Source organism: Gopherus evgoodei, unplaced genomic scaffold (genome assembly GCF_007399415.2).
Source record: "Gopherus evgoodei ecotype Sinaloan lineage unplaced genomic scaffold, rGopEvg1_v1.p scaffold_36_arrow_ctg1, whole genome shotgun sequence".
In the NCBI taxonomy this organism is placed as follows: Eukaryota; Metazoa; Chordata; order Testudines; family Testudinidae; genus Gopherus; species Gopherus evgoodei.
This window is the reverse complement of record NW_022060038.1, coordinates 440,357-464,731: the sequence shown is the minus strand read 5'-3', so window position 1 is coordinate 464,731 and position 24,375 is coordinate 440,357. Positions and strand designations below refer to the sequence as shown.

At 49.9% G+C, this 24,375-nt stretch overlaps 1 protein-coding gene across 1 annotated transcript; it reads right to left on the bottom strand.

Moving 5' to 3' along the window:
- Positions 1–3,259: 3,259 nt before the first annotated feature.
- Positions 3,260–4,225, bottom strand: LOC115641870 (olfactory receptor 52B2-like). Its single transcript, XM_030545238.1, has one exon. It carries the CDS (start codon positions 4,223–4,225, stop codon positions 3,260–3,262), a length of 966 nt encoding a protein of 321 aa, XP_030401098.1.
- Between the last annotated feature and the right edge of the window lie 20,150 nt (positions 4,226–24,375).

Below are 24,375 nucleotides of genomic sequence, written 5' to 3'. Positions count from 1 at the left end.
GTGCCAGTCGGTGTATTGCTGAGGTAGAAAGCTGGGAGCTGGGAGGATTTGGCTGGGGCCTTTCCCTGTGTGATTCATGAGCGGCTCTGGGAGCATTCATGCAATCTAGCTGGGTGGGGAGTCTCCACATTCAGTTGTGCTGAGTGACAACAGCACCTGGAAGGGTTTGCTGCTGGTCATTACCAAGACATTGCGAATGACAGCCCAGGCTGAAGAGTTCAGGGGGCCCCGCCCTCGCACCATCTGTCCCCCGAGCTCCCACCGTGTACCGCCCCTTCCCCTGGGTCCCAGTCAGACCCCCTGTTCCCCAATCCCCTGCCCCCCACTCATTTCTCTCCACCCCCTCCCTCTGTCATTCACCATTCTGGCTGTAAGCATTGGGAGGGCTTAACCCTCCAACTTCTATAAGTGATGGGGCCATGGGCCTTGGCCCCCCACATTCCGGTGCCCCAGCGTCCAAACCTGAAACCCTTTAAATCAGCAGCCACGTAGGAAAATGTTTGTCTGGAGTGCAGGAGACTGGACTAGATGACCCGGGAGATCCCTTCCAGCCCTACACGTCTAAGATTATCACTGGCTAATGTCCCCTTGGTGTTTCAGGTCAGGTCGACTGTCCTGATCGCTTCTGTCAGTGAGGGGCACAGTCAGAGATTTTGTCTTCTCAGTCCAGACTTGATAGGTGGCAATAGTAAAAGTTGGCAGAAGAAAAGTCTGACCTTGGCGTGTTTGACTCTGTCTCCATTACTGTCTGTGTGTCAGGGACCACAGGTCTTGAACATCAGTCTAGAGGGCCCTTAGGCACCAGCACACACCTGTTACAAAGTCATTATATTATATGTGAGCGTATTTGATTCTTACGTTTTTGCATGAATACTGTCTGTGTCTCAGTTTCCCTGTGTGCTGCACCAATGCAGAGGTGGTGGGAATACGGGTGTGTGACTATTGCTGAGGCCTTTGGGGTCAGGTGACGTCGCTCCAGCTGTCTGCATGTAAGCGATGGTCGGTGACCTTAGTCACCTGAGACCCAGGAGGGGGATGTAACCATGTGACAATTTGCCTAGGAAGAGAGACACAGACAAGGAGGAGGAGTAATGGGCATGTCAGAGGTCGGGCCTCTGGAAGCTGGGCAGTCTGCTGTGGGGGACTCGGAGAGATGGAAGTCAGGATGTCTGTCCTGGTCCTCCCAAGATGAATTTTCTGAAAGACAGAGGTTTTTTGCTAACAAGTTCTGTTCTTCCTTTTTCCATTCTGTCTGAGAGTCACGGCTGACTGTGGAGTTGGGGTGCAAGGCCCTCTGGTTTCCCCACAAAATCCTTCCTTACCTTGGGGGTTTTCAACATGACTAAAAAGACTTGAGCTGTTCAGCTTAGAAAAAAGACCTCTAAGGGTGAATCTGACAGAGGTCTATAAAATCATGCCTGGCGTGGAGAAGTGAATAGAGAAATGTTATTTACTTTCTCACAATATACAAAAGCCAGAAGATACCCAATGAAATTAATAGGCAGCAGATTTAATACAAACAAGAGGACATATTTTTTCACACAACAGAGATGTAACCTGGGGAACTCACTGTAAGAGGAATGAAGTGATGGCCAAAAGTACAACTGCATTGAAAAAAGAACGAGACACACGTATAACTGGGAAAAACAAAGAAATAGAACAGTCCTATGGAGGATTGATCCATCAACGGACTATTAGCCAAGACAGTCGGGCAATTCTTACTGAATTGGAGAGGCAACGTAGTGACAGAGGATATGGTAAAAGCTGAAGTGCTCAATGCTTTTTTTGCCTCGGTCTTCACTGGCAAGGTCAGCTCCCCGACTGCTGCACGGGCAGCACAGCATGGGGAGGAGGTGAGCAGCCCTCAGTGGTGAAAGAACAGGGTAAGGACTGTTTAGAAAAGCTGGACACGTACAAGTCCATGGGTCCAGACCTAGTGCATCCAAGGACGCTGAGGGAGTTGGCTGATGCGATGGCAGAGACATTGGCTAGTCTCTTCAAAATTTTTTGGTGATCGGGGGAGGCCCCAGATGGTTGGGAAAAGGCAAATCTAACCATATTTTAAAAAGAGAAGGAAGAAAACCCAGAGAACTACAGACCAGTCAGCCTAACTTCACTCCATGGCAAATTCCTGAAACAGGTCCTCAAAGGATCCATTTTGAATCACTTGGAGGAGAGAAAGGTGATTAGGAACAAACAATATAGATTCATCAAAGGCCAGTCATGTCTGACTAAACTAATTGCCTTCTGTGATGAGATAACTGGCTCTGTGGATATAGGGAAAGTGCTAGATGTGATATATCTTGACTTTAGAAAAGCTTTTGATACGGTCTCCCACAGTATTCTTGCCAGCAAGTTAAAGAAGTATGGGCTGGATGAATGGACTATAAGGGGATAGAAAGCAGTGACCCTGAGAAGGATTTTGGAGTTTGTATCTCTTTGTGGAAGGTGCTGTAACAAAAATCAAGTTAATGCGTTCAATCCAGGGGAGACTGGGTATAATTCTAGGGCCTTGTGTTATACTGGAGGTCAGATTGTGGTTCCTTCTGGCCTTACACATTATGAATCACCATGTTTGCTGTTGGGTGGTGTGTGGGAGACTGTGCTGCCCTAGACATGTCGTCTTGGAGTGGATCTCCAGTTCGAGGAGGCCCATGAAGACACAGTCAAAGCCACCCCTGCTCAGGTTCTGGGCTGTGCAGTGGAGGGCCATGCAATCCCTGTGCTGTCTCCCTGAGGAGACTTTCTCCTGACTTCCATGCTGGCCCCAAAGTGTGCTCACTTTGCCACAGAGGAAATTAAGAAGGAAAGAAACGAACCCAAGGTGACACAGCAGGTTGGAGGGAGAACAAAGTCTAGAGCCCCTGTCTCCCAAAGTTCAGCACAGTGCACTTCGCATGCTGTATGGCATGTCCCCCTTGGCTGCTGCTTTCCACACACACACTGTGCTCTCTCTCTCTCATGGTGACTTTATGCTTGTGCTTTCTTGGTTTGTGGTTTCCCTTCAACTTAGAACAGAGACTTATTCAGTCTGGCTGCTTTTTGTGGAAGTGAGCAGTGTTGTTGTAGCCATGTGTATCCCAGGATATTAGAGAGACAACATGAGGAGGAAATAGCTTTCATTGAACCCAAATTCTGAGGTGAGAGAGACCAGCTTTTCGATCCTACGAAGTGGAAGGACATAGTTAAAACACTCCTATAGTTCCAATGAAAACCTGGCTTTAATTTCCAAGTCCCACAGGATTTTCTGTTGCCTCCTTTAACTCAGCAGGGAGCTTCTGCTGCAGCATCGATGAAACACATTGATCACCCATTTCAGGATCTCTTTTGTTGTCACCCCATAAACAATGGGGTTTAACATGGGGGGAATGAGCACATAGAGGTTGGCCAGGAGGTTGAGAATATAACCTGGGATGATGGGCCCAAATTGGTGTGCAAAATAGGAGAAAACAGATGAGATGTAGAACATCAATATGACACAGACATGGGAGCCGCAGGTGCGGAGAGCCTTGAGCCGGGCATCCTTGGTGGAGAGCTGGAATACGGCCCTGAGGATCTGCCCATAAGACAAAGCAATGAGCACAGAATCCAAACCAATTACTAAAATAGCCACAGCTACGCCATACCAGACGTGGACTGTGATGTCGTCGCAGGCCAGCCGGGCTATGATCATATGCTCACAATAGGTGTGAGGCAGGCGGTTGGTTCTGCAGAACTTCAGCTGCTTCACAAGAAAGATGAGAGGGAAAATGAAACAGAAACTTCTTGTGATAACTGCCAGCCCCATCTTCCCAATCACAGAATTGGTTAGTATGATGGTGTATCTCAGGGGGTTGCAAATGGCAACGTACCGATCAAACGCCATGGCCAGCAGGATGGCCGACTCGGCCAGAAAACTGACATGGATGAAGAACATCTGCGTCAGGCAGGCAGCAAAAGAAATTTCCCCTGCTCTAAACCAGAATACAGCCAGCATCTTGGGCACTGTCGTGGTAGATAACAGCAGATCAGCAGTGGCCAGCATGGACACAAATAGATACATGGGCTCATGGAGGCTTTGTTCTGTTAGTATGATGAATAGTAGGAGAGAGTTTCCAAAAAGTGTTGCAACGTACATCAGACAGAAGGGAATGGAGATCCAGACATGAGACTCCTCCGTACCCGGAATGCCAGTCAGGACATAGGTCATGGGGTCTGAAAAGGTGTGATTGTCAGCTGGCATCATGTGCCATCATTTGGATTTTCTGTTCAGTTTCCTGTAACTAACAGCAAAAGAGACAATCAGTGAGAAGGTGAGTAGTGGCTAGGACTGGACTGCATTTGTTACAGTGTGACATGTTCCTCCCGGGTGTCACCTGGAACTGGGTTTTCATTAAAAATGTACGCACTTGGACTGAGGTGGAGATGGACATAGGAGACGGAAGTGTGGAGAGTCTCTGGGTTAGGCTAAAAGGGGTAAAAAGCACAGGGGATGTCGTGCTGGGAGTCTACTACAGGCCACCTAATCAGGTGGGAGAGGTGGATGAGGCTTTTTTCAAACAACTAACAAAATCATCCAAAGCCCAAGATTTGGTGGTGACGGGGGACTTCAACTATCCAGATATATGTTGGGAAAATAACACCGCGGGGCACAGACTATCCAATAAGTTCCTGGACTGCATTGCAGACAACTTTTTATTTCAGAAAGTTGAAAAAGCTACTGGGGGGAAGCTGTTCTAGACTTGATTTTAACCAATAGGGAGGAACTTGTTGAGAATTTGAAAGTAGAAGGAAGCTTGGGTGAAAGTGATCATGAAATCATAGAATTTGCAATTCTAAGGAAGGGTAGAAGGGAGTACAGAAGAACAGAGACAATGGATTTCAGGAAGGCGGATTTTGGTAAGCTCAGAGAGCTGATAGGCAAGGTCCCATGGGAATTAAGACTGAGGGGAAAAACAACTGAGAAAAGTTGGCAGTTTTTCAAAGGGACGCTATTAAGGGCCCAAAAGCAAGTTATTCCGATGGTTAGGAAAGATAGAAAATGTGGCAAAAGACCACCTTGGCTTACCCTTGAGATCTTGCGTGTCCTACAAAATAAAAAGGCGTCATATAAAAAATGGAAACTAGGTCAGATCACGAAGGATGAATATAGACAAATAACACAGGAATGCAGAGGCAAGATTAGAAAAGCAAAGGCACAAAATGAACTCAAACTAGCTATGGAAATAAAGGGAAACAAGAAGACTTTTTATCAATACATTAGAAGCAAGAGGAAGACTAAGGACAGGGTAGGCCCACTGCTCAATGAGGAGGGGGAAACAGTAAAGGGAGACTTGGAAATGGCAGAGATGCTTAATGACTTCTTTGTTTCAGTCTTCACTGAGAAGTCTGAAGGAATGTCTAGTATAGTGAATCCTTACGGGAAGAGGGCAGGTTTAGAAGAGAAAATAAGGAAAGAGCAAGTAAAAAATCACTTAGAAAAGTTAGATGCCTGCAAGTCACCAGGGCCTGATGAAATGCATCCTAGAATACTCAAGGAGTTAATAGAAAAGGTATCTGAGCCTCTAGCTATTATCTTTGGGAAATCATGGGAGACGGGGGAGATTCCAGAAGACTGGAAGGGGGTAAATATAGTGCCCATCTATAAAAAGGGAAATAAAAAACAACCCAGGAAACTACAGACCAGTTAGTTTAACTTCTGTGCCAGGGAAGATAATGGAGCAGGTAATCAAAGAAATCATCTGCAAACACTTGGAAGGTGGTAAGGTGATAGGGAATAGCCAGCATGGATTTGTAAAGAACAAATAGTGTCAAACTAATCTGATAGCGTTCTTTGATAGGATAACGAGCCTTGTGGATAAGGGAGAAGCGGTGGATGTGATATACCTAGACTTTAGTAAGGCATTTGATTTAGTCTCGCATGGTATTCTTATAGATAAACTAGGAAAGTACAATTTAGATGGGGCTACTATAAGGTGGGTGCATAACTGGCTGGATAACCGTACTCAGAGAGTAGTTGTTAATGGCTCCCAATCCTGCTGGAAAGGTATAACAAGTGGGGTTCCGCAGGGGTCTGTTTTGGGACCGGTTCTGTTCAATATCTTCATCAACGATTTAGATGTTGGCATAGAAAGTACGCTTATTAAGTTTGCGGACGATACCAAACTGGGAGGGATTGCAACTGCTTTGGAGGACAGGGTCAAAATTCAAAATGATCTGGACAAATTGGAGAAATGGTCTGAGGTAAACAGGATGAAGTTCAATAAAGATAAATGCAAAGTGCTCCACTTAGGAAGGAACAATCAGTTTCACACATACAGAATGGGAAGAGACTGTCTAGGAAGGAGTATGGCAGAAAGAGATCTAGGGGTCATAGTAGACCACAAGCTTAATATGAGTCAACAGTGTGATACTGTTGCAAAAAAAGCAAACGTGATTCTGGGATGCATTAACAGGTGTGTTGTAAACAAGACACGAGAAGTCATTCTTCCGCTTTACTCTGCGCTGGTTAGGCCTCAACTGGAGTATTGTGTCCAGTTCTGGGCACCGCATTTCAAGAAAGATGTGGAGAAATTGGAGAGGGTCCAGAGAAGAGCAACAAGAATGATTAAAGGTCTTGAGAACATGACCTATGAAGGAAGGCTGAAGGAATTGGGTTTGTTTAGTTTGGAAAAGAGAAGACTGAGAGGGGACATGATAGCAGTTTTCAGGTATCTAAAGGGTGTCATCAGGAGGAGGGAGAAAACTTGTTCACCTTAGCCTCCAATGATAGAACAAGAAGCAATGGGCTTAAACTGCAGCAAGGGAGATTTAGGTTGGACATTAGGAAAAAGTTCCTAACTGTCAGGGTAGTTAAACACTGGAATAGATTGTCTAGGGAAGTTGTGGAATCTCCATCTCTGGAGATATTTAAGAGTAGGTTAGATAAATGTCTATTAGGGATGGTCTAGACAGTATTTGGTCCTGCCATGAGGGCAGGGGACTGGACTCGATGACCTCTCGAGGTCCCTTCCAGTCCTAGAGTCTATGAGTCTATGAGCCCGTCTGTGCTCCCTTTCACACACTGTGCTCCTGTGACAACCTGCAGACCTGCTCCAAATCTTACGCTTACACCAGCATCCACACACATAGAGACACACCCCGCTGGAGTTACATGCAGGCTCACTGACCAGCCACTGCATGAACCAACAATAAAGAGGCTGCAGCCAAATTAACCACCAGCTTCCCAGATTCGTACCCCCCACTGGAGTGTAAACCCAAAATGTTACAGTCTTACCCTGCCCAGAGAACTGTACAGCATAAGCTCATAGATTTCGCCCCCTCCCTGAATGTGGAAAGGAATATACAACAGCCTCTGCCAGTCGAGCTATGATTTTCCCAGGCACTTCATTCCAACTCACTGGTGTAGATAAAGCAAAAACACCTTTATTAACTACCAAAGATCGATTTTAAGTGGTTATAAGTGTTAGCAAACAGATCAAAGCAGATTACCTAGCAAATAAACAAAAATGCAGCCTAAGATTCATATAGAATCTAAAAATCTATTTTTCATAGATAAAAAACTTATTCTGTTATAATCCAAACCATTGAGGTTTGACTGGAGTGCTTGGGGAAAATCTTGGTTTGGTTAACCCAAGTGTGCATGGTTGTCTTCACACTGAGTGATAGGTGTAGGGGTATTAAACACACACACTGCTCAGATTTATCCAGGGCAGGATGGTACTGCTCTGGGGTCCTAGCCTGGACAGCTGGTAGTTCAAAAGTCTCTGTCCAGTTGCAGCTGGGTGTGTCTCTCCCTGTGTGAATGCTGGTGAAAGTGCAGGCGGGAGGATTATGCAGTTTGTCAGAGCAGTACAGGGTGAGAGGGAGCCCAGGCTGTCAGCGGGCTCAGTGGTACCCCAGTTCCAGATGGCACCCTGGGGGGGAACCTGTCACAATCAGTATCAAAGCAGCCCTTATAATTGGTTGCTCCTGGGTTATTTTGGACATTTACAGCTATGCTGCTTAAAACCAGCTAATTTCTGCAAACCAGAACGGACTGAGTCCTGGGGTCCTGATTGATTTTCATAGAAGTGTTGCCTGAGTGAAGATCTCAGGATTTGGGGTGCAGAATATTACAGGGCCTGAGGAGGTTTGCAATGAGGTTTACTCTGAACAGTCACGTAAACAAGAATGTCCCAGTCCAGGGCCCACTGAGTGCACCAGCAAGACCCTCAGTGACTCCTGTGGGAGTGGATCAGGGTAACCCGGCGACCTCTTCCCAACACCCAACCTCAGCGCAGTCACAGGAGCGTATCTCAGAGCCCCGGCTCCCGTCCTGCCCCTGCAGTCAGAGATACGCACCCTCATTCTAGCCAACCCCAGCTCAACATTTCCCAGGTTTCATGTTTCCATTCGCCCCTTCACAGATTCATTCCATGCAAACGACTCACCAGGCTCCGACCCCAGCTGGGGAGGAGGAATCTCTGCCTGTGACCGGGTCGGGGAGCTGCAGGCGGCAGGGAATCTGCACTGACCGGGGCTGAGATACAGGGATATTTATACTGCTGCCCTGGGAATCCCAGGGGGAGCTCAGAGCCAGCATGGAGCCCCAGGGACCTGCCTCTGTGCCTGGCTCAGCTGAGGAAAAGCAGCAGGGAATTAACCCTTTCCTTTTCTTATGTGGTGAACTGCGACTGTTCTTACTGTGGTCTGTGAATGCTGAGTCGGGGCTGTTGGCCTGGAAGGACAGTCTGCACTGGGGGATGGGAGACTGGCCTGAGGGAGGAGACCTGAGCATGTAATGCTAGAACCCAGGAAGGGGTTAGAGGCCAGGTGACACCTCTGCCCGGGACACTGAACAGAGGCCGAAGGAGAGGCTGGGGGGAGTTGTTCAGCTGGAAGCTGGCTGGGAAATGAGACAGGCACCAGATGGGGCTCAGGTCTCTCAACGGGGCTGGGGCCTCCCTGGGGCCCCAGATGGACCTAACTAAAGGGGGTCCTGTTGTCTGTACCGGCAAGACCTGTCCTGGACTGTGTTCCTGTCATGTAAATAAACCTCTGTTTTACTGCCTGGCTAAGTGTCTCGTCTGACTGCGAAGTGGGGGGGCAAGACCCAGTGGCTTCCCCAGGACCCCACCTGAGCGGACTCGCTGTGAGAAGTACACTGAGGGGCACATGCTGAATGCTCCAAGGAGAGACCCGGGAGGTGAAGTCATGTGAGCTGCTTGCCCTAAAGACAGTCTGCTCTGAGGGAGAGGAGGCTCCCCAAAGTCTGGACTGGCTTTATGGGGTGCAGTTGCAGAGCATCTCTCGCGGACTCTATAACAACTGGTGGCAGGAGCGGGATCTACTGCACCCTGTGGACGGAGCTTCCTGCAGTAAGTGACTGGGGAGCAGTAAAGCGAAGGGGGATTGACGGGGACCAGGTGGGCTGGAGATTCAGAGAGAGATGGTGTGATGCAGTAGGGACTGTCTGTGTGGGGAGTGGGAGAGCAGGGGAGGACTTTAGGGGATGAACAATGCCAGGGCCTGTAACCTGAGCTAGGTAAGGGAGGGGAAAGGTCAACACCTTTGCCCGGGAAGGAGGACAAAGGGAGGGGGTGGCAGGAAGGAAGGAGTTGGAGTTTGGGCTTGGGGCTGTGTGGGCGGAATTCAGGGTATCCTAGCTAGGATCCAAGCACCCTGAAAGCCCAGAAGGACTCGGTGGAGGGGTCCTGACTGTGCCTGCAAGCTCTGCTGTAACCTGTGTTCCTGTTGTCCAATAAACCTTCTGTTTTACTGGCTGGCTAAGAGTCACTGTGGGTCCCAGGAAGAGGGGTGCAGGGCCGGACTCCCCACACTCCGTGACAACTGGTGACAACGGTGGGATATACTGCACCCCGTGGACGGCGCTTCCTGTAGTAAGTCACTGGGGAGCAGTAAAACGAAGGGGTGATTAACCCCTGGGAGCGTGTGCAAGAAGGGCTGGTGCACTAGGGGTCCCCCTGGAAACTGTGGGGAGCGGCGAGCACCCCAGCCTGTGAGTGCCCAGCAGGAAGATGTATGCCAAGCTGCGCAAGTGTGACCTGCTGGAGCTGTGCAAGCAGAGGGGGCTGCACCCGGGGAGGCTCAGCAAGGGCCAGCTGACTGCCCAGCTGGAGCAGGGAGACCGCATGAATGAACGGAGCCCTGTCTCTGAGGGACGCAGCCGGGCAGATGCAGCGCAGGCACCAGTGTCTGTCCCCCCTGGGAGTGGTCAGCCGGCGGACGAGGGCTTCCCGAGACCCCCCCTTCCTAGGCCTAGGGGAAGGGCGGAGAGGAGCCCAGTGTATACCGAGGGCACCGTGACACCCCCGGCCAGCAGGGGATCCTCCCGGCGATGCTCACCCCCCAGCAGGGGATCCTCCCGGCGACGCTCGGCATCCGTGGAGTGGAGGCGGCTGGAATATGAAAGAGAGCTGAAACGGGAGGAGTTCGAGTTAAAGAGGCAAGAGCTGGAGGAGAAGGAGAAACAGCGTAAACATGAGCTGGACCTGGCCCAGCTGAGGAGCAGTGAGGCCCCGGCTGCGGTGAGTGAGGGGGGGCCCAAGCCAACAAAGAGCTTTGATAAGCACTTGCTGCCCCGGCGTAAGGAGGGGGAGGACATAGATACCTTCCTGACGGCCTTTGAGAATGCCTGCGAGCTGCACAGGGTTGACCCTGCAGACAGGATCGCAGTTCTCACCCCCTTACTGGACTCCACAGCCGTGGAGGTGTACAGCCGACTGAAAGGGGCGGAGGCAGGGGACTACGAACTGTTCAAACAGGCCCTGCTCCGCGAGTTTGGGCTGACTCCTGAGATGTACCGGAAAAAGTTCCGGAGCCAGCGTAAAACCCGTGAGGTCACATACCTACAACTGGTCAACCGGGCGCAGGGGTATGCCCGCAAGTGGACAGCTGGGGCCCAAACTAAAGAGGACCTGCTTGACCTATTCATACTGGAGCACCTGTACGAGCAGTGCCCGTCCGACCTGAGGCTGTGGTTGGTGGACCAGAAGCCGGAGAACCCACAGCACGCAGGCCAGCTGGCCGACCAATTTGTGGACAGTCGGGCAGGGGATGGCAGGGAGGAGTCTTGAAGGAGCAGGCCTGCCTCAACGCAGAGAGAGAGTCATCATGGGACCTCCCAAAGGGGGCCTATGGAGAACCCCCCCAAAAGGGGAACATCCAGCGTCAGGTCCCTCCGACCCACTCAAGGGGACCCACGAGATATGGGCTGCTATCGCTGTGGCCAACGAGGTCACATACGGGCCCAGTGCCCCAAGCCCAGGGACAGACCAAGCAGACCCAACCCGCAGAGGGTGGACTGGGTAAAAACCCAATCGGAGGAGGGGCTACATTCCCAGGAAAGGGGGGCTGGCAACATACCACCTGTGGATGCTCCAGGCTCCGGGTTTTTGGTTTACCGGGTGGGCGCGGGGCTGCCCCTCCGGAAAGAGTGCATTGTTTCCCTGGAAGTGGATGGGAGGAAGGTCACTGGGTACTGGGACACGGGCGCAGAAGTGACGCTGGCCCGGCCCGAGGTGGTGGCCTCAGATCGGATGGTGCCCGACACCTACCTGACCTGATGGGCATGGGCGGGACCCCATTCAAGGTGCCCGTGGCAAGGGCACACCTGAAGTGGGGGGCCAAGGAGGCCCCCAAGAATGTGGGGGTACACCGATATTTGCCCACTGACGTGTTAATGGGAGGGGACCTCGAGGACTGGCCTAGTAACACCCAGAGTGCCCTGGTCGTGACTCGTAGTCAGAGTCGGCAAAGGGCACGGCACCCCGACAACGGGGAAGGTACTCGACCCGAGGTGCAGGACCCTAACCCAGGGAGCGGGGAACGCCCAGGGGCACAGTTCAGAGAGGCTGCAGCCTCAGACCCAGCCAGCAAAAGAGAGCCGGTCCCCATCCCTGTCCCAGCTGCTGAGTTCCAGGCCGAGTTGCAGAAAGATCCCTCCTTGCGGAAGCACAGGGACCGGGCTGACCTTAGTGCGGTACAGACCATGAGGAGAGGTTGCAAGGAGAGGTTCCTGTGGGAAAAGGGGTTCCTGTACCGAGAATTGGCTCCCCCAGGGGAAGTAGAGTCATGGGGGATCAAGAGGCAGCTGGTGGTTCCCCAGAAGTTTCGTCACAAGCTGTTGTACTTGGCCCATGACATCCCTCTCGCAGGGCACCAGGGAATCCGACGCACCAGGCAGAGGCTGCTACAGAACTTTTATTGACCTGGGGTCTTTACCCATGTCCGACAGTACTGCCAATCCTGTGACCCCTGCCAGAGGGTGGGGAAGGCCCGGGACAAGGGGAAAGCGGCTTTGAGGCCTTTACCCATCATAGAAGAACCTTTCCAGAAGGTGGCCATGGACATAGTGGGACCCCTCAGCAAGACGACCCGGTCGGGGAAGAAATACATCCTGGTGGTGGTGGATTTTGCCACTCGCTACCCCGAGGCGGTGGCCTTGTCCTCTATTGAAGCAGACACAGTGGCAGATGCGCTACTGACAATTTTCAGCCGGGTGGGGTTCCCCAAGGAGGTCTTAACGGACCAGGGGTCCAACTTCATGTCGGCCCTGCTCCGATCCTTATGGCAGAAATGTGGGGTCCAGCACAACTGGGCCTCAGCGTATCACCCCTAGTCCAACGGGCTGGTGGAAAGGTTCAATGGGACGCTGAAAATGATGCTAAAAACATTTATGAACCAGCACCCGCAGGATTGGGACAAGTACTTACCTCACCTGCTGTTCACGTACAGGGAGGTGCCCCAGGAATCTACCGGGTTTTCGCCTTTCGAACTGTTGTATGGAAGGCGGGTAAGAGGGCCCCTAGACCTGATGTGGGACGAATGGGAGGGGAAGGCCGCTCCCGAGGGAGAGTCAGTGATGGAGTATGTCCTGACCTTCTGGGAAAGACTGGCCGAGCTCATGGGCCTGGCCAGGGAGAATCTGGCCCGAGCTCAGAGGAGGCAGAAGGTCTGGTATGACCGCACGGCACGGGCTCGTGCCTTCGCCACCAGGGATCAGGTGATGGTTCTCATCCCCGTGAGGAGAAACAAACTCCAGGCCACCTGGGAAGGGCCCTTCAAGGTTATCAAGCAACTGAATGAGGTAAACTATGTGGTGGAACTGTCAAATCGGGCACATCACCATCGGGTGTACTATGTGAACATGATGAAACCATACTATGACAGGAGGAATGTGGTGTTGGCTGTGTGTGGACATTGGGAGGGACAGGGAGATGACCCCTTAGTGGATCTATTCCCTGGGACAAAAGCTGGTTCCCCCCTGGAGGTGATTCCCCTCTCTGATCAGCTGACCCCAGGCCAGCACGCTGAGATCAGGGGGGTGCTGCATCTGTACCGACAGCTGTTTTCCAACCAGCCTGGACGCACTAATTTGACTGTCCACCGGGTGGAGACCGGGTCACATCCCCCTATAAGATGCTCCCCTTTTCAGGTCACTGTAAAACTGCCTAGGATCTTGAAAGAGAGGTCAGGGACATGTTGGCTTTGGGGGTGATCCAGCCGTCTTCCAGCCCTTGGGCCTCACCAGTGGTGCTGGTTCCCAAGAAGGATGGGTCAATCCGGTTCTGTGTGGACTATCGAAAGCTCAATGCCATCACCGTATCTGATGCCTACCCTATGCCCAGGCCTGACGAGCTCCTAGACAAGCTGGGAGGTGCTCAGTACCTCACCACTATGGATCTTAACAAGGGCTACTGGCAAGGGCCGCTGGACGCAGATGCCAGGCTGAAATCGGCCTTTATCACCCCTCTGGGGCTCTACGAGTTTCTGACTCTACCCTTCGGCCTCAAGGGAGCACCGGCCACCTTCCAGCGTCTGGTGGATCAGCTACTGAGGGGGATGGAGAGTTTTACCGTGGCGTATATTGACAACATCTGCGTCTTCAGCCAGACCTGGGAGGACCACATGTCCCAGGTTAAACAAGTCCTGGACCGACTCCGAAGGGCTGGGTTAACAGTAAAGGCTGAGAAGTGCAAGGTGGGGATGGCTGAAGTATCTTACCTGGGCCATCGGGTGGGGAGCGGCTGCCTGAAGCCGGAACCAACCAAGGTGGAGGTGATCAGAGACTGGCCTGCTCCCCAAACCAAAAAGCAGGTCCAGGCCTTTATTGGGATGGTGGGGTACTATCGAAGGTTCGTGCCCCACTTTAGTGCCATAGCCGGCCCCATCACTGAACTGTGCAAAAAGGGGAAGCCAGACAAGGTGATCTGACTGAGCAGTGCCAGGAGGCTTTCCGGGCACTGAAGGAGGCTCTGATTAGTGGCCCAGTTCTGGCAAACCCAAATTTTGACAAACCCTTTATGGTGTTCACCGATGCCTCAGACATGGGACTAGGGGCGGTGTTAATGCAGGAGGATGAAAAGGGGGAGAGAGACCCCATCGTGTACCTGAGTAAGAAGCTGCTACCCCGGGAACAAAGCTACGCGGCCATCGAGAAGGAATGCCTGGCCATGGTGTGGGCCCTTAAGAAGCTAGAGCCATATCTCTATGGGCGACACTTCACCGTGTACACCGACCACTCTCCCCTGACCTGGCTGCACCAGATGAAAGGAGCCAACGCCCAGCTCCTGAGGCTCGTGGTCCATGTGAAGGGAAGTGCCAACCTGACAGCGGACGCGTTGTCCCAGAGAGAGGGCCTTGAACTTCCCCAGGTCACTGGGCAAAATGACCCCGCTCAGTTCAATCTTGAAGGGGAGAGATGTGATGCAGTAGGGGCTGTCTGTGTGGGGAACGGGAGAGCAGGGGAGGACTTTAGGGGATGGACGATGCCAGGGCCTGTAACCTGAGCTAGGTAAGGAAGGGGAAAGGTCAACATCTTTGCCCGGGAAGGGGACAAAGGAAGGGAGTGGCAGGAGGGAAGCAGTTTGAGTTTGGGCTGGGCCTGTGTGGGCGGAATTCAGGGTATCCTAGCTAGGATCCAAGCACCCTGAAAGCCCAGAAGGACTCGGTGGAGGGGTCCTGACTGTGCCTGCAAGCCCTGCTGTAACCTGTGTTCCTGTTGTCCAATAAACCTTCTGTTTTACTGGCTGCCTAAGAGTCACTGTGGGTCCCAGGAAGAGGGGTGCAGGGCCGGACTCCCCCACACTCCTTGACACTCCCTGATACAGGTTCTTATAGATTCAAAATAGTAAGTAGTAGGTAGATAAGGCGAGTTAGGCTTATGTTTTTTTTTCTTTATTTGCAAATGTGTATTTGGCTGGAAGGATTTTAATTTGTACTTGTATACTTAGGCTGGGAGGGTATTCCCAGTGTCTATAGCTGAAAGACCCTGTAACATATTCCATCTTAAATTTACAAAGATCATTTTTATTGTTTTTTTTCTTTCTTTAATTAAAAGCTTTTCTTGTTTAAGAACCTGATTGTTTTTTTTTAATCTGGTGAGACCCCAGGGGACTGGGTCTGGATCCACCAGGGAATTGGTGGGGAGAAAGGAGGGAAGAGGGAGAGATAGTTTAATTTCTCTCTGTGTTAGGATTACTTTCTCTCTCAGGGAGAGTCTGGGAGCGGGAGAGACAAGGAGAGGGGAAGGTGGATTTTCCTCTCTGTTTTAAGATTCAAGGAGTTTGAATCACAGTGATCTTCCAGGGTAACCCAAGGAGGGGAAGCCTGGGAGAGGCAACGGTGAGGGAAAGGGTTTACTTTCCTTGTGTTAAGATCCACAGGGTCTGGGTCTTGGGGTTCCCCGGGCAAGGTCCTAGGGGGGGACCAGAGTGTACCAGGCACTGGAATTCCTGGCTGGTGGCAGTGCTACAAGTACTAATCTGGTAATTGAACTTAGAGAAATTCATGCTGGTACCCCATCTTTTGAACGCTAAGGTTCAGAAAGGGGGTTTATACCATGACAAGCTCGAAAGCTTGTCGCTGTCCCCACTAGAAGTTGGTCCAATAAAAGATATCCCCTCCCCCACCTTGTCTCGCTCTGTGTTTATGTAAGATGGTAGGTGGTAGAGAGAGGGGAAATCTGGAGCTGCTCTTCCTCTCGTAGCACTAGAACAAGGGACATGCAAAGAAAGTAAAAGGTGGCAAATAAAAACCAATACATGGAAATACTTTCCCACAAAACAAATAATCAAACGGTGGAACTCGCTGCTGCAGGATTTTGTTGAGGCCAAAACTTTGGAAAGATTCAAAAAGCGATTGGACATTTATCTATCAAAAATATCCAGAATTACCAGACCTAATGACCACACACATTTTGGAAGGGAGAGTGACCCCCATGGCTCAGGGTTTTAGCCAATCTCTGTTAGAGATATGGATGGGATGCAAGGTGTGAGGGGAAGATTATCCCATATCCCCTCATGAGAGATACTCACAGCTTCTTCTGAAGTATCTAGGGCTGGCCACTGCTGGCGACTGGCTATTGGGCTCGACGGACATGGCTCTCATCCATTCTGGTAATTCCCATGTTCCTCTACCAAGGCGCAGAGTTGACCTGCTGCAGGACCCACCCTGGGACACACCTCAGCCTAGATTTCAAGAGGTGCTGAGCACTCAGAGCTCCCACTCTCTGCTATTGGAGTGGTGGGTGCTCAGCAGCTGTGGAAAGGTCTGACCCTGAATGACTCAACTCAGCATCCAAACAGGAGCGTTGGAAGCTCCGAAAACTGGAGGGGGGGGGCACCGGTGCCTGAAATGTGGCCTGCCCCCCCGCACTGCCTCTTTCCCCAAGGCCCAGACTTGCCCCGCCTCTGCCCCTGAAAACCCACCTCACCCTTCTCCCCAAGCCGCTGCCTGCACCACCCCTCCCTGAGGCCCCATCCCAACCCTTCTCCGCGATCCCCCATGCACTCCTCTCCACCCCCTCCACCGTCACTTGCCATTCTGGCTGTAAGCATTGGGATGGCTTAACCCTCCAACTTCTATCAGTGATGGGGCCAAGGTCCTTGCACCCCTCCCCCATTCCAGTGCCCCAGCATCCAAATCTGAATCCCTTTAAATCAGCAGTCACTTAGGAAAATGTTTGCCTGGAGTGTAGGGGACTGGAGTAGATAACCCGTGAGGTCCCTTCCTGCCCTACACGTCTAGAATTATAACTGGGTAATATCCCCTCAGGATTCCCCATCAGGTGGGCTGTCCTGATGGCTTCTGTCAGTGAGGGGCTGAGGCAGATAATTTGTCTTATCAGCAAGACTTAATTGGCATCAGTAGTTAAGGGCGTCAGGAGAGAAGGTTGCCATGGGCCTGTTTGACTCTGCCTCCATTACTGTCTGGGTGTCAGGGACCACAGGTCTTGAACGTCGGGCTAAGGGCACTTAGGCTCTAGTAACCCCCTGTGACAAAGTGGGTTTTTCCTCCTTATTATGTTGTACACAAGTGTATTTGAGTCTTATGTTTTTGCATGAATACTGTGTGTGCCTCAGTTTCCCTGTTGTACTGCACCAATGACTAAGTGGTGGGAATAAGGCTGGGTGACTTTTGCTGAGGCCCTCAGAACCAGACAAGCTGGCTCCAGATGCCTGCACGTGAGCGATGGCTGGTGCCCTTCCTCACCTCGGACCAAAGAGGGAGTGTCATGTTGCACTCCATATGCTTTTTGAATATATGCTTATTAATGTAAATATGATGTAACTGGAATATGCTTTACGCAAAAAAGTATCATTACAAAGCTTATAATCTACTGAGAGTGTTCATCCTATTTGTTTGCAGGTATTATTTCTCTGTCTAGAGTTAGGAGAATAAGGGCTTGTCTACAGCACACAGCTTTTAGTGACAAGGCTGGGGGAGCAAACAGCTGTGCATATCTCTCTATCAGTGTCACAGAGGGTGGAAAATGTATGAGTTTATCCTGCATAAGTTTTATACAGAGTAAAACAAATTTATTTGGGGTTTGGATCCCATTGGGAAATGGTTGACAGGTTGCTAGCGAGGTAATTTGCTGAATTGTATTTGGTTAAAGTCTGCACCGTTGAGGGGCTGGCCCAGGTCTGTGTTGCAGCAGGCTGGCGTATCTGGCACAACAAGGCAGGGTTCTGGAGTCCCAAGCTGGCAGGGATAACAGGCTCACAGGTAATTTCAGCTCATCAGGTGACAGTCCCAAGGAGATCTCTGTGATCCAAACTGTCACAGGGGGAAGCAACCAGGTGACACTTTCCCCAGGAAGTGAGACAAACAAGAGGAGGAGGAGTAACAGGCATGTCAGAGGTCAGGCCTCTGGAAGCTGGGCAGTCTGCTATGGGGGACTTGGAGAGAGGGGAGTCCGGGGTGTCCAGCCCAGGGTCCCCCAAGATGGAGTTTGCTGAAGGTCACTGATTTCTGTGCTAACAAGCTCTGTTCTACACTCTGTTCCTTTGATAAATAAACCTTCTGTTTTACACACTGGCTGAAAGTCACGGCTGACTGCAGAGTCGATGTGCAGGGCCCTCTGGCTTCCCCACAACCTCCTCTTTCATCGTGGGGGTTTCACCGTGACTCGGATGATGCGGGAGTTGGTGGTCATGACTGGGCAGGCGATGGTGTTCTCTCCGCTCTCAGCCAGGCTTAGGGAGGCTCAGGGAGGGCCCAGGAGAGCCGGAGGGGGGGGGGGGGGCTGGTTTGCTTCACTGTGGTGAAATTCTTTGTCTTGTTCCTGCTGCTGTGATCACAGATCTGTGGGTGGGGGAGCACGAGAAAGGAACCAGCCTCCCTCAGCCCTTGCTAATGCCAGAATCCAGGCCCCAGTCATGTATACCAGACCCCACCTCTTCACTCCCAGGGCACCAGCTCCCTCCTGCCCTCCTGCTTCTCCAGCAGTTCACCGCTCTGCCTGACAGCTGGGCCGACTGTGACATCATCGATGACATCTTTGTGAGCAGTAATGTCATTGGCAGCCCTACCCCCCTGCTCCCCGAAACGGACAGACCCAGAAAAGATGCTGATCCATCGGAGAGGGCTCAGAGAAGAGCCAAGGGAATGATTAAAGGATTAGAAACCCTGCCTGATAGTGATGGGCTCAAAGAGCCCAGTCAGTTCAGTTGAACAAAGAGAAAGTTAAGTCTGATCTCAGTGTGTAAGTACCTACACAGGGCACAGACATATAAGAATCAGCTCTTCAATCCAATGCTGGAAGTGGAAGATAGACACATTCAGACTGGGAATAAAGTGGAGATTTTTAACAGCGAGAGGAAATAACCATTGGAACAATTTATTAGGTTTGTGGTGGATTCTCTATCACTGACCATTGTTCAATCAAGAAGGGATGTTTTTCTAAAATTGCAGCTCTGGCAATTATTTGGGGGCAGGTCTCCAGCCTGTGAGATGCAGGTGATCAGACTAGACGAGCATAATGTTGCCTTCTGTCCCTGAAATTAGTGAATCAGTGAATAATGGGGAAATGAAGCCACCAATGGGCCAGTTCCCTTGGTCAGATTCTCCTTGGTCTTGGTGGGATGTCTAGTTTGGAAGCTCCTCAGTACAGAGATCACATCTCAGTTTGGGAAGTGTCAGGCACAGGCCTTTGCGCCCCACTGCAAACAAGATTAAAAATAATATGCAGCTGTTTCATCAGTGGATCTCAAAGCAGTCTTTAAAAGATGTCAGTGTCATTATTCCCATTTTACAGAAGAGGAAACTGAGTTACAGGGAGGCAAAGTGATTTGCCCAAGGTTCTCCAGCAGGGTGGTGGCAGAGTGTGGGAATAGAATGCAGATCTCTTGAGTCCACCCCATATTCACAGCCTGTATCGATGCCACCCAGGGTCTTCATCTCCCTGCCATGCAGATACTTTACCCTGGGGTTATAGGACTGGTCAGAGGAGAAAGGAAGGATCCTTTTCTCTTGTCCTTCGCTGATGTACACTGAGAGCGAGAGGCAACAAACCTAGAGTTGGTGTGTAACAGGGTCTGTAACTAACTCTTTACCTGCCTCCTTCTCCCCAACCCAGAGGGGCCCCGCAGCCCCAACCAGAAGTTACTGTAAAAATGGGAAAATTAAACAGATTGTGAATTTCCAGTTCACTGAGGTACAAACCTCAGTCAGGGGAGGTCCAGGACGATTGGAAAAAAGCAAACATAGTGCTCATCTTTAAAAAAGGGAAGAAGGAGAATCTGGGAACTACAGACAGGTCAGCCTCTCTCAGTCCCTGGAGAAATCATGAAGCAGGTCCTCACAGAATCCATTTTGAAGCACTTGGAGGAGAGGAAGGTGATCAGGAATAGTCAGCATGGATTCAGCAAGGGCAAGTCATGTCTGACCAACCTGATTGTCTTCAATGCTGAGATAACTGGCTCTGTGGATATGGGGAAGGCGGTGACGTGATATATCTTAGCTTAGGCAAAGCTTTTGATACAGTCTGTCCTGGGGCTGGTTTTGTTCAACATCTTCATTAATGATCTGGATGGTGGGATGAATTGCACCTCAGCAAGTTTACAGATGACACTAAACTGAGGGAGAGAAGTAGATGTGCTAGATGGTAGGGAAAGGGTCCAGAGTGACCTGGACAAATTGGAGGTGGTGAAATCTGCATCCTTAGAGTTTTTAAAGGCCCATTCCAGTGCTTCACCACCCTCCTAGTGAAATAGTTTAAGTCCAACCCCCTGCTCAAAGCAGTACCAACTAAACTATCCCAGTGTTTCCTAATATCCAACCTAGACTTCCCCCACTGCAACTTGAGACCATTGTTCCTTGATTTATCATCTGCCACCACTTAGAACAGTCTAGATCCATCCTCTTTGGTACTCTTTTCAGATAGTTGACAGCTAATCACACACACCTGTTCTATTCTCCCGCTCTCTCTCCCACAGTCGGGGAGACCAGAGACCACGTGTAAATGAGTCTCTCGCCCGGTGCACCAGACCACAGCACCCCTGACCTCTCTCCCACCCAGCCACTCCCACAAAGCCACGAGTGTAGGGAATTAGGGGTTGGACGAGATGACCTCCTGAGGTCTCTTCCGTCCCTAATATTCTATGATTCTATGAGACCTGCCCCCGTCCTGCCTCCACTCCCCATCCTGGCTCCCCACTTGCAGACTGGGCAGCCCCCAGACAGGATCCCCCCATCCCAACCTATCACCCCCCTAACGCCAACTCTGCCTCCAGAAATTTCCTCATCTGCAAAGTGAGCTGGATAAGTTGATGGAGGGGATGATATAATGAGATTGCCTACAATGGCGTATGGCCCATCTGGGACTGCTAGCAGCAAGTATCTCCAATGGCTTAAAAAGATAAACACAATATCAGTTAGTAGATAGCAGTTTTCAGGTATCTAAAAGAGTGTCATCAGGAAGAGGGAGAAAACTTGTTCACCTTAGGCTCTAATGATAGAACAAGAAGCAATGGGCTTAAACTGCAGCAAGGGAGATTTAGGTTGGACATTAGGAAAAAGTTCCTGTCAGGGTGGTTAAACACTGGAGTAAATTGCTTAGGGAGTTTGTGAAATCTCCATCTCTGGAGATATTTAAGAGTAGGTCAGATAAATGCCTATTAGGGATGGTCTAGACAGTATTAGGTCCTGCCATGAGGGCAGGGGACTGGACTCGATGACCTCTCGAGGTCCCTTCCAATCCTAGAGTCTATGAATCTATGACTCTATGAATATGTCTGGGAAGAGTTAACACGGGTATTGGCCAGGGAAATCATGCCTCACCAAGCTACTAGAATTCTTTAGGGCATCAACAAGAATGTGGAGAACAGTGATCCAGTAGCTATAGTGCACTTGGACTTTCAGAAAGCCTTTGACAAGGTCCATTCCCAAAGGCTCTTAGGCAAAGTAAGCTGTCATGGGATAAGATGGAAGGCCTCCTCGTGGATATCAGTAACTGGTTAAAATATAGGAAACAAAGGGGAATAAATGATCCATTTTCACAATGGAGTGAAGTAATCAATGGGCTCCCCCAAGGATCTGTACTGTGACCAGTGCTGTTCAACACATTCCTTAATGATACAGAAAGGGGAATGAACAGTGAAGTTGCAAAGTTTGGAGAGGATACATAATTATTTAAGATAGTTAAATCTAAAGCTGACTGAACAGTTACAGAGGAATCTCACAAAACTGGATGACTAAGCAATGAAATGGCTGATGAAATTCAACACTGATAAGTGGAAAATATTGCACACTGGAATAAATCATCCTAACTACACATATATGAGGATGGGGTCTAAATTAGCTATTACCACTCAATAAAGAGACCGTAGAGTCACCGGGGACAGTTCTCTGAAAACTTCTGCTCTCGGCACAGCAGTGGTCAAAAAAGCTAACAGACTGTTAAGAACCATTAGGAAATGGAGAGAAAATGTCATATTGCCAGTGTATAAATCCGTGGTACTCCCACACCTTCAGTAGTATGTCCAGTTCTAGTAGCCGCATCTCAAAAAGGATATAGTGTAACTTGAAAAGTTTCAGAGAAGGGCAACAAAAATGAAGAAGGGTATAGAATGGCTTTGTCAAGGTATTTTTCCTCACTTTGAACTTTAGCGTCCAAAAAGCGGGGACCTGCATGGACCCTTCTAAGCTTAATTCCAAGCTTAGATCTGATAGCGCTGCTGCCAGCCAAAATATAGTGTTTGGCACACTTTCTGTTCCCCTAAAACCTACCCTGGGGAGCCCAAGACCCAAAGCCCTTGTGTCTTAAAACAAGGAGAAATAAACCATCCCCCCTCCTTTCCCCCTCCCAGACTTTCCCCTTCCTGGGTTACCCTGAGAGGCTACACTGATCCAAACTCCTTGGATCTTAAAACAGAGAGGAATTAACCTTCCCCCTCTCCTTTCCCCCCACCAATCCCTGGTGAGTTCAGACTCAATCCCCTTGGGTCTTAAACAAGGAAAAAAATCAATCAGGTTCTTATGAAAGAAAGCTTTTAGTTAAAAAAAGAAAAAAATAAAAAATATCTCTGTAAAATCAGGATGGAAAATGTTTACAGGGTATTCAGCTCATATAGACTAGAAGGACTTCCCTCCCCCCCTTGACCGCAGCCTGAGATTCAAGTTACAGCAAACAGAGGTAAAAATCCTTCCAGCAAAGTACACATTCGCAAGTTAAGAAAACAAACATAAGACTAATCCGCCTTTTCTAGCTAGTACTTACTATTTTGAACATGAGAGACTGTTTCAGAAAGGTTGGAGAAACCTTGGGTGCATGTCTGGTCCCTCTTAGCCCCGAGAGCGAACAACGAACAAAACAAACAGCACAAACAAAGACTTTCCTCCACCGAGATTTGAAAGTATCTTGTCCCCCCATTGGTCCTCTGGTCAGGTGTCAGCCAGCTTCTAAACCCTTTACAGGTAAAAGAGACATTAACCCTTAACCATCTGTTTATGACACCATATGAGGAGAGACTAAAAATGGCTTCGACCGTTCAGCTTAGAAAAGAGACAACTAAGGGAGGATACAACAGAGGTCTATAAAACCATGACTGGTGCGGAGAACGTGAGAAAAGTAATTTTATTTACTTTTTCATGCAATGCAAAAACCAAGGGTTACCTGATGAAATAATAGGCAGCAGATTTAATTCAAACAAGAGGACATATTTTTTCATGGAACACAGCTAACCTGTGGAACTCATTGCCAGGGGATGTTGTGATGGCCAGAAGATAAAATAGAATTAGATATGTAAATGGAGGATAGGTCCGTCAACAGTTTTAAGCCAAGCTGGTCAGGGATGCAAGCCCATGGTGCGGCTGTCCCAAAACCTCTGACCACCAGAAGCCAGGATGGGCTGAGAGGGATGGATCACTTGATGATTGTCCTGTTCTTTTCACCCCCCTGAAGTACCTGGCATTGGCCGCTGCAGAGCTTTGCCCTGACCCAGTATATACTGTTCTCATGTTCTTATCAAACATTTCTTCTCAACAGCTTCAGAAATGGAAGGTGGGAATAAAATGAAAATAGATTCCCACAGTGTTTCTGCTGGATGTTGTGTGATGTTAGCAGAAGGTCAAACAGGATATAGTATAACTTGGAAAGTTTCAGAGAAGGGCAACAAAAATGATGAAGGGTATAGAATGGCTTTGTCAAGGTATTTTTCCCCACTTTGAAATTTAGCGTCCAAAAAGTAAGGACCTGCATGGACCCTTCTAAGCTCAATTCCAAGCGTAGACCTGATAGCGCTGCCAACAGCCAAAATATAGTGTTTGGCACACTTTCTGTTCCCATAAAACAAGCCCCAGGAGGATTCAGCACGTTCTCCTCAGCAGCAAAACATTCATTTAGCAAAGGGTAAGAAACAGCTAATCACACACACCAGTTCTATTCTCCAGAGACCACGTGTAAATGAGTCCCACACCCGGTGCACCAGGCCACAGCACCCCTGACCTCTCTCCCACCCAGCCACTCCCACAAAGCCACGAATGTAGGAAAGAGACCGAGAGCAGCCTGCGAAATGAGCCGTAAGGCAGCCAAACACAAAGTCCTTGGGACAAAGGCCTTGGCTGCAGAATGGGGGACTGAGGCCAGCAGAGCTGTGATCCTGAGAAGGA

Excerpts from the sequence above, each read along its gene's own strand:
- LOC115641870 (XM_030545238.1), bottom strand. The coding sequence starts at position 4,225 with ATGATGCCAGCTGACAATCACACCTTTTCAGACCCCATGACCTATGTC.